At 38.3% G+C, this 9,340-nt stretch overlaps 1 protein-coding gene across 1 annotated transcript; it reads right to left on the reverse strand.

The window, feature by feature from the left end:
* Positions 1–1,430: 1,430 nt before the first annotated feature.
* Positions 1,431–8,909, reverse strand: LOC148081663 (schwannomin-interacting protein 1). Its single transcript, XM_087790293.1, has 7 exons — positions 8,630–8,909; positions 6,442–6,708; positions 6,208–6,332; positions 5,045–5,153; positions 4,886–4,984; positions 4,703–4,817; positions 1,431–2,809 (listed from the first exon to the last, which is right to left on the reverse strand). Exons 1-7 carry the CDS (start codon positions 8,681–8,683, stop codon positions 2,697–2,699), a joined length of 882 nt encoding a protein of 293 aa, XP_087646419.1. The 5' UTR covers positions 8,684–8,909; the 3' UTR covers positions 1,431–2,696.
* Positions 8,910–9,340: the final 431 nt, after the last annotated feature.

Genomic DNA, 9,340 nt, shown 5'->3' on the forward strand with positions numbered 1-9,340 from the left:
CATAGGACATGGATTACTGGAAAACATGTTCTTTGGTTTGATGAGACCGAGATTAATTTGTTTGGTTCAGATGGTCTTGAGCATGTGTGGCGTCAACCAGTTGAGGAGTCCAAAGTTAAGTGTGTCATGTTTACAGTCAAGGATGGTGGTGGGAATGTCATGGTCTGCAAAGGTGCAGCAGGTGTTGTTACATTTGATTGAGGGAAACATGAACTCCAACATGTACTGCGAAATACTGAGCTTGATCCCATCCCTCCGTAAACTGGGTCGCAAGGCAGTGTTCCAGCTTGATAATGACCCCAAACACACCTCTAAGATGACCCCTGCTGAGGGTAAAGGTGGCCAAGAATGTCTAAAGGACCTAAACCCAACAGAGCGTCTTTTGGGGTGCACCATCAAGCTACAGATGGAGGAGCGCAAAGTCTGGAATATCCGACAGCTCTGTGATGTCCTCATGAAGGAGTGGAAGAGCATTCCAGTGGCAACCTGTGAAGCTCTGGTAAACTCCAGGAGAGTTCAGGCAGTTCTGGAAAATAATGGTCACACAAAATATTGACACTTCAGGAACTTTCACTAAGTGGTGTACTCACTGTTGTTGCCAGGGGGTTCACAGTAGCTATTAATGGCTTTATTTTTTAGCTATTTTGAGGGAACAGTAAACTTACACTGTTATATAAGCAAAACACAAACGTCAGTGTTGTCCCATGAAAAGATATAGTTAAATATCTGCAGAAATGTGACAACACAAGGGTTGAATTCAATATGAATATGTTGGCTCTGTCCAAATTCTTGAATAAAAAAAAACATTAAATAAAAAATATTTAGGAAATGTCAGAGTTATAATATCAAAGTGTATGTGTCAAAACAAGAGTCAAGTACTCGACAATACTACAAATATATACATGATCTTACAGTATCACTATATATCGTATTCTTGTCCCGGTATCACGATACATATTGTATCGCCAGAATCTTGCCAGTACACATCCCTAAAATCTCTTGCTTTGAAAAACTATTCTATTGAAACATCACATAATTTTTATAGTAAGGGCGCCACCTACAGGCCTCTAAATATATGACAGTTTCATGAAGCTTCATTATCACATCAGTACATCAAAAATGTTCTCTTTTATGGAACATAATACAAAACAAAAACTAATTTATGACTTTTATAACTTTGATGAGGACAGCAACCACTAGAGGGCATCCCTAGTCCAGTCAATAGCTTGTTTCTGATTTAATATCAGAATCTGTGTCACCAAGTTTCAGGCTGTCAAATGTTGCCAAATTGCACTTATTGTTAAAGTTCTGTTGAAGAGCTGAGGAAGTGTTAAATAGCGCTGACTCTGCCGAAATGTGAAACGTCCAGTGAATTGTGAAGTGCAGCTTCATTTCTTACTAAACGTGGAAACAGAAGAAAACAAAGGAAAAATCTTGTAACTCTTTATTTTCGTCTTGAAAATAAACTAATAAAGTCTGTGACTCGACCGATCAGATTCAGCCACACAAACGCTCGTCGTTACCACCACCACAATTTAACAAATGATTGACAGTTAGAAAACATGAATGAACAACAACTACAGAACAGATACATGGTTGTTAAACATTAGGTTTGTAAACATTGACAGTTATATCAGCTAAATATTCTAATAGTTTTTTGTTTTTAATATAAAAATTTGAATTATTTCAACTTGATTGACAGCACAAGCAGATCAGAGCTTCATCTACAACATAACTGTTGTATTGGCACTAATAGTACTTTGAGAAGTCAAACAAGGCCATAGAGAAAACCTGTTCCAACCATTATATAAAAAAAAGAACATAAAAAAAATTATTTTAGTTCCAAAATATGTTTATAATACAAATGTATTTGTATCTTTAAAAATTGCACAGTAAAAATCATCATTTTTGGCACAAAATAGTATTGTTTGAAATGGTTTCTTTTGTATCCCAGTTAATATTTAGAAAAAAATGGTTATTTGAAGTAAAAACTTGAGCACAGAGATAGTAACTAAAATGTCCCTCATTACCCAGTTAGTCACTGCTCTGTTTGGGTACAATAAGAAAAATATATTTCAGTCTCAATAATAAATACATGGAAGAAAATGGGCAGGAAATTCGGTCTGTATGAGATTCAGGACAAAGAACATCAATGCTTGTTAGCACTTGAGCTACAGTGTTGCTGCAGCTAGTTTAGCTGTTTGATTAGCGTTAGCATCATATTAACCTAACTTTACTGTACACAAGTCAATTAGTTGATTCTTTTCAACGAATGAGCACAAAGTGTTATGATCATAAAACAAATGGGGTTTCTTCTAGTCAGTGGTCTTCAGTTTTGTTTTGGTTTGAAAGATAAAGATTTGTTTCCCACTAAACAAAAATGCTGATATCTTAGAACATTCGTGGTAACTACTATGTAACCCACTCACACCAGAAACACCCACTCAGTTTCTGCTCTCCAACGTGGTCGGCACAACGGAATGTTCTCGGAGAGAGAATGAAAACGACTCTTTTGCGTCCTTCGATTGTACCACAGAGATCCGCCGGCGTCGCCACCCACTGGACAAACACGGCGCTCACACGTACAGACGCCGTGCGAGGAAAAAGTCTTCACAGTGATCGTGTCGGAACCAGCAGACGTGGTACGACTGAGATGTTCATTGAGGTGGGTTTTCTTTTTTTTTTTTAAGGGGGCTTCAGCTGGGAGAGGTCAGAGAGGTCAAGTCTTGGACCTCCAGCAACATGGCGTCCTGCTCCGTCCTGAGCTGGTCCCGGACTTGGAGGCGACCCACCAGGTCTGAGCTGAGGTCTACGGAGAACAGGAAGAGAGTTGAAACAGAAGCCGGTAGACATTTTTCATTCTTAGCTTTGTTAGCTTTCTGATGCTAACAGCCACAGATAGACGGTGTGTTCAGGTTGTTCTAGGAACTCGGAATATCCGAAGTATATGGAGTTATTTTTGTCTCATGCTTATTTGTAACTGTACAGTGAGGGTGATCTAAAAATATTCAATGGTTGCATGTGCGTTTGATATCCACTAATGTACATTTTTATATTTGCAACTTGTATTTTGTTATTTACAAATACATTTTTATTTGTTAATATGTCATTTCAATTAACAAAACAAAAAATACATTTGTAAAACAAAAAATTGTGTGAAATAACATCTACACGCGGATCAGCAATTACACACGTTATCCACTTATAAGTCTATGGTAGTATTTTGAGACAATCGTACCACAAATCTCCTTGCGATTCCCATCACAGCCACTAGATGGCAGGGTTTTAATCGACATAGACTCTAACCACCCTGCAGCATAAATCACCATAGTATATAAACTATTAACCTTGTTGTGAATTAGAAAGACTTGACCTGTTTGGTCATTGTGTGAATCGCGCTTAGAGTCAATTTTGATGCAATTTCACACACAGACTTTTAAGTTTTTCCAAATGTATTTTTTGTTTTGTAAACTAAAATGACATATTTACAAATACACTATTCATAAATACAAAAACACGAGTTACAAATATAAACATATACATTTGTGCATGTAACAACACACATGCAACCATTGAATATTTTCAGTTACAAATATTTATGAGACAAAAATATCTCCATAAACCTACTACTACTCCGCCCACTAAGAACACCCCCTTGATGTCCGCGTTGTGACGTTGGACAAGCCTGACCTTTCCAGAGTTTTGAAAATCAAAGATGGCAACTGGGAGTATGAAGAGTGAGTCGGACTCCAAAATAATATTGTGTATGTTCGACTTCTAACTATGTTTTTAACCCTACAATGGTCAAATGTATGTTTTGTATGTACTGTATATATGTACTGTAAATGTGTTTCTTAGGGTTTCATTTTAAATACTGTACTACAGGAACCATCAGTAGATTCTGACCCACAGACCTCAGAGCCCGAGCTGGGGTGTAAGTCTGGATCAGATCACTGATGGAAGGTCTGACCATGAATAGATCTGAAAGTAAGAACCAGAATTTTAAAGTTGATCCTGAAAGAAACTGGAAGCCAGTGAAGAGTTTTAAGGATCAGAGAAATGTGAGTTCTTCTACTAGAGCGGGTCCGAATTCTGGCTGCAGAGTTTTGTATGAACTGCAGGCGAGACAGCTCCAAAATAACAGACACCAAAAAAAACTGTTACAATAATCAAAACGAGAAGACACAAACACATGGATTATAATATCCAGATCATGTTATGACAACATTTTTCTTAACTTTATAGATTTTTCTCAGTTGAAACAGTTTGTGGTCAGTTTTCTTCAGTGTTGAACAAGAGACACGTCTTTTTCAAATACAACACCCAGGTTTCTCAGGCTCAGTTTGACAGACTGGCCTAAGTCACCTACTATAAACTCCATATTTATGATTCTTGAAGCTTTAATTTAGGACTTATTTTATTTAGGAAATGATTTCATTGAAAATTGGATCATGTTTTTTGTAAGTTCTTTTATGTCCTTTATTGAATTTAAAGAATAGTATATAAATATTGTATCGGCATATTTAGGTTTATGTCAATCTTTAAGTCTTTTCTTTTCTCATATTTTGGCTTTTCACTAAACGTTGGCTCCAGATTGTGTTGTGAACAGTTGTGTTGTTGGTGTCGACATGTTGTCATCAGGAATGTTTTATGTCTTCCGACTATGGTAAAGAGGACACTTTCAGACACCATTCTAGTTCACCTTGTATGGTCTGGCTGAGGGACTTGCAAAGAGCGTTGAGCTCCTTCATGCCGAGGTTCTGCAGGTCACTTCGCTCCAGGTGTCTCCTCTGGGCGGGGTCGCCCCGGGCCGCGGTCTGGAGAGAGGACGAGGACGCTCGAGGACAAAGATTCATGGAGGTAAAGACGGGTCCGGTGGACTCACCAGCTGCTTGTGGTCCGTCCTCAGCCTGTCCCTCAGGTTCCTCAGGGTGTTACGGAAACCTCGAGATTTGGGTTTCTCCAGTTTGGCAGTGGGCGGAGCCTGCAGGGTCAGAGTCGGTCAGAACCCCACATGTTGAGGGTTTGAGGGGCGAGTTGTTACCCGAGCAGCGCTGCCGTCCTTCTCGCCGGCGTCCTTCGTCGTCTCCTCCTCTTCCTCACTTTCACTGTTGTTGATGAAGCACAGCTGGAGGTTCATCTGAGTCTGAAGCCTGGAGAACAAACGTCCGTCAAAATAATACCATAAAACATTCCTGACGTCAATCTGACCTTTTTGTGGTCATTGTTTTATATTTTTGGTAGTTCTTTCTTATCATATAAAACAATTATATTAAATCAAACAAATTATTTTATGGCAGAATAACACTTTTTTGCATTTATATTTAATTTCACATTGTACAATATATCAAGTGTTTTTTTTCTCCTATTTAGAATCTTTAAATGTAATTTATTTACAAAATAAAGAAAGACAATAAACTAAGACAAATGTTTTTATTCTATAATGCACTTTTGTTTAAAATATCATTCCATATAATGTTTTCTTTCTGTTTACCTTCATGTTTTAAATAAACAAACTATAAATGAAATGTTACGTATTGATATTCATCATAAAACTGCAGTGTTTCCTGTTAAACTGTTTTTTCTGTTCTTATGTAAAGCACTTTGTGACCCTGGAGGTTATATTTTAATTAAGAATTATATCACAACAATTTCAACATACTCATTATTATCCTTTTTTAACGATGCCAATTATAAAACAAAAGCTCATTAAAAAACGAAATGTTGTTATGAAACTGTGACTGACTGACTGAAAAATATAACAGTATATTTCTATTAAAAGAAGAAAAAGTCACAGAACTTGTGAGGAACCAATCGCTGCACCCGCCTTACTCATGGTGCCAACAAAACCACAAACTCCCATAATGCCTTTTTATACTCTGCTCTTGTTAGTGACGACTGACGGGTCGCTGCAATACTGTATTTAAGAATCACGTACGTGTTGCTATGTCGACAGCTGTGATTGGTTGGCTGGGCGGCAAAGCATTGAGATGCACGGTCCCTCACATGCAAAGTTGAGTTTGTAAGTAAATGTGGTTAACTTAAACTAGTGACAACAACCATTTGGCTAGTATTTACTCTCAAATTAAATTTAAAAAAGTGCATGAAATTAAGGAAGTAAACCACAAAAATAACAATTGATGTTCGATTCTATCTTAAAGCCTGAATCTCGAGGCTGTTTTTCCTTCCGTGTGTGACGGTGTTTACCGGGAGGTGAGTGCGGACACGTGACTGTTGCAGGCGTCGTCACTGTCCTCCCAGCTCTCCGCCCTCCTCCCTCGCTCCTCCTTCCAGCTGACCGGAGTCCTCCCTCGCTCCAGCGACACCCTGCTCTGAGAACACACATCGCAGGCTCTCACCTCACCTAGAACCAGGGTGTTTGTCGGTCGCCATGGCGGCGCCGGTGATGCAACTTGATATATAAGACGCTTCGATCCAAACCTTGGCTCGTCTCTCTTTCCTCTCCTCCTCCTGTTTTTCCAGCTCAGCAATGCGCAGGCTGAGGGCCTCCCAGTGCATGATGGGTAGACCCAGATTGTCGCTGTCGTAGCTCTCCTGCCAGACCAGCGCCGCTCCCTCCGAGTCCTCGTCCTCCTCCTCCTCGTTGTCGGCGTCCTCGTCGCTCCTCATGTCGTCCTCGGCCTCGTTGCTCTCCTTCTCGTCCCTCTGCTGTCGCTCTTTCTCGCCCTCTTTGTCCAGCTGATCGTCCTGAAAGACATGTAGCCACCGGTGGTGATGAAGCGTCATGAAACACTGTCATATTTCCTAGACGTCACTAGGTGGCGCCCTCGGTTTATAAATGATGCCATAGAATACATGTTTCAAATAATTGATTATGAAGCAGAGAGTGACCTCTAGTGGACTGAATGAAGAGATTCATCACTAGATGTGACAGAAGGAATTCTATTTGTTATGTTAAAACCAACGTTTAGTGAAAAGCCAGAATATGATTTAAAAAAGAAAAGACTTAAAGATCGACATAAACCAAAATATGCCGATACAATATTTATATACTATTCTTTAAATTCAAAAAAGGACATAAAAGAACTTACAAAAAAGATGATCCAATTTTCAATGAAATAGTTTCCTAAATAAAATAAGTCCTAAATTAAAGGTTCAAGAATCATAAATATGGAGTTTATAGTAGGTGACTTAGGTCAGTCTGTCAAACTGAGCCTGAGAAACCTGGGTGTTGTATTTGACAAACACGTGTCTCTTGTTCAACACTGTAGAAAACTGACCACAAACTGTTTCAACTGAAAAAAATCTATAAAGTTAGGAAAATGTTGTTCCATCGGTTTGTATTTTCTCGTTTTGACTATTGCAACAGTTTGTTTTCATGTCTGAACAAGAAGCATCTGTCTCGCCTGCAGTTCATACAAAACTCTGCAGCGAGAATTCTGAGCCGCTCTAGTAGAAGAACTCACATTTCTCCGATCCTTAAAACTCTTCACTGGCTGCCAGTTTCTTTGAGGATCAACTTTAAATTCTGGTTCTTACTTTCAGATCTATTCATGGTCAGACCTTCCATCAGTGATCTGATCCAGACTTACACCCCAGCTCGGGCTCTGAGGTCTGTGGATCAGAATCTACTGATGGTTCCTGAACACGCTTCCGGACCAGAGGAGAGAAATCACGAGGGCCGCATAGATACAGTAGAGGGGCCACATGTAGCCCCCGCACGATAATGTCGAGTAATGACTATGAAAATGATAAAATGATAGTTTATACTGGATTTAATTTGTTTTCATGTGATGGAGCTGATTGAGTTTAGTCGACGAGCTCAGGTCACTAATATGAGAGGAAAATAGGATTATTAATACAAAAGTGTGGACCTCATGGTGTCAGAGTAAAACATGTAGAAAACGTTTCTGACCAATTTTATCATTGCATTAACTCGAAATATTAAATTCTTAAATTCTTTATTTTTCTTTATTCTTTGTCCTATTTGGTGATCATTTCTTTTGCCCAAAATAAAAAAATAATTAATAAGTAGGATCACCTCCTTTTTTAACTTATTTAAAGAATGGTTTGTACATAAATTTATTGGCATATTCGTTTATTTCATGTTGATCTTTTATCCTCTTATTTTTTACATCATATGTTGGCTTTAAAATGCGTTTGTGTTTCCCTCATGAATCCATATTAAACATCAAAATATTATTAGGAAATATAACGATATTTATTTATTATTATCCAACTTTTCTTTGTTTTTATTGTCCCTCAAATATGTTTTTATTTTTTATTATCATTACAACAATTGTTCATGTACATTTGAATCGTATACATTCAAATACAATTGTTTTGATCTCCTTTATTTTTGATGATTCTACTAGTCGTGGCTCTTTGGCCCCTCACGACAGACACAGTAAACAACGTGGCCCTCGTGAGAGATTCAGTTGAATAATCTATTAAAGTTACTTGTTTTTATGTGTAGTTGTCTCATTGTAGGTTTATTTATTTAAAAAAAAAACAACAACTAAAGCGAACATAGAAGATCTGCAGTGATTTATCAAAGTGACCAAAACACACGTGACGACGGTTATTGTTCAATAAACACATGTGAGATTAGAATCAATCTGGAGATTCAACTAATCTCTCAACAGTAACAATTGTCACTTGAACGCACCATTTTGTCCCAGACGTAGAAGTGCTCTGTTGTTGGAGAAGAGTTGTGCCACATCTCCTCCTGAAGATCTCCCTCCTTCTTCTCCTTCTTCTTCTTCTTCTTCCCCTTCTTCACATCAGGAATGTTCGGATCTGAACAGGCAAATAATCCACATAATCCCGTCCAGCGGTGATAATCCCGGCGAGGATATTCGACTGGTTTCTTGAATAAAACTTCTAAACTCAAACGAACACCAGTCCTTGTGTAAACTTTCTCAACAAAGACCCGAAACTTGAGGAATTTCTCGGCATCAAGCGGAATGTTGACTCCGTTTTCCTGTCAATCCTTTCGGAATAAAATGCGAATAATCGATTGTCATTGAGAGACCAATGAATATTGACTTCGGATATGGAAACGGAAGTTTGAAATAGAAGTAGTAGGTATTTAACTCAGTACATTTCTTACGAGAATGTATATCATTAAACGATAAAAGGATTTATTCTGAAAATCTCCTGGGTTGTCTGAGGGACCTTTCCGGCTTGGCAGTGGTCGCCAGCATGACACAACACGTCGGTGTCTTGTTACGTCGTAATAATTTTTTTTGCCAAAAACTAAACTAGTTAAATCTCAACCCTAGTGGATCATCGATGAAAGGACTTAAGTTTTAGACTTTATTTATCAAAGCGGATCCAGTTTATAGACAATTATTAATATTATACTGAATTCACTGCA

The sequence above is a fragment of the Callionymus lyra genome, chromosome 4 (genome assembly GCF_982586985.1).
Source record: "Callionymus lyra chromosome 4, fCalLyr1.hap1.1, whole genome shotgun sequence".
In the NCBI taxonomy this organism is placed as follows: Eukaryota; Metazoa; Chordata; class Actinopteri; order Syngnathiformes; family Callionymidae; genus Callionymus; species Callionymus lyra.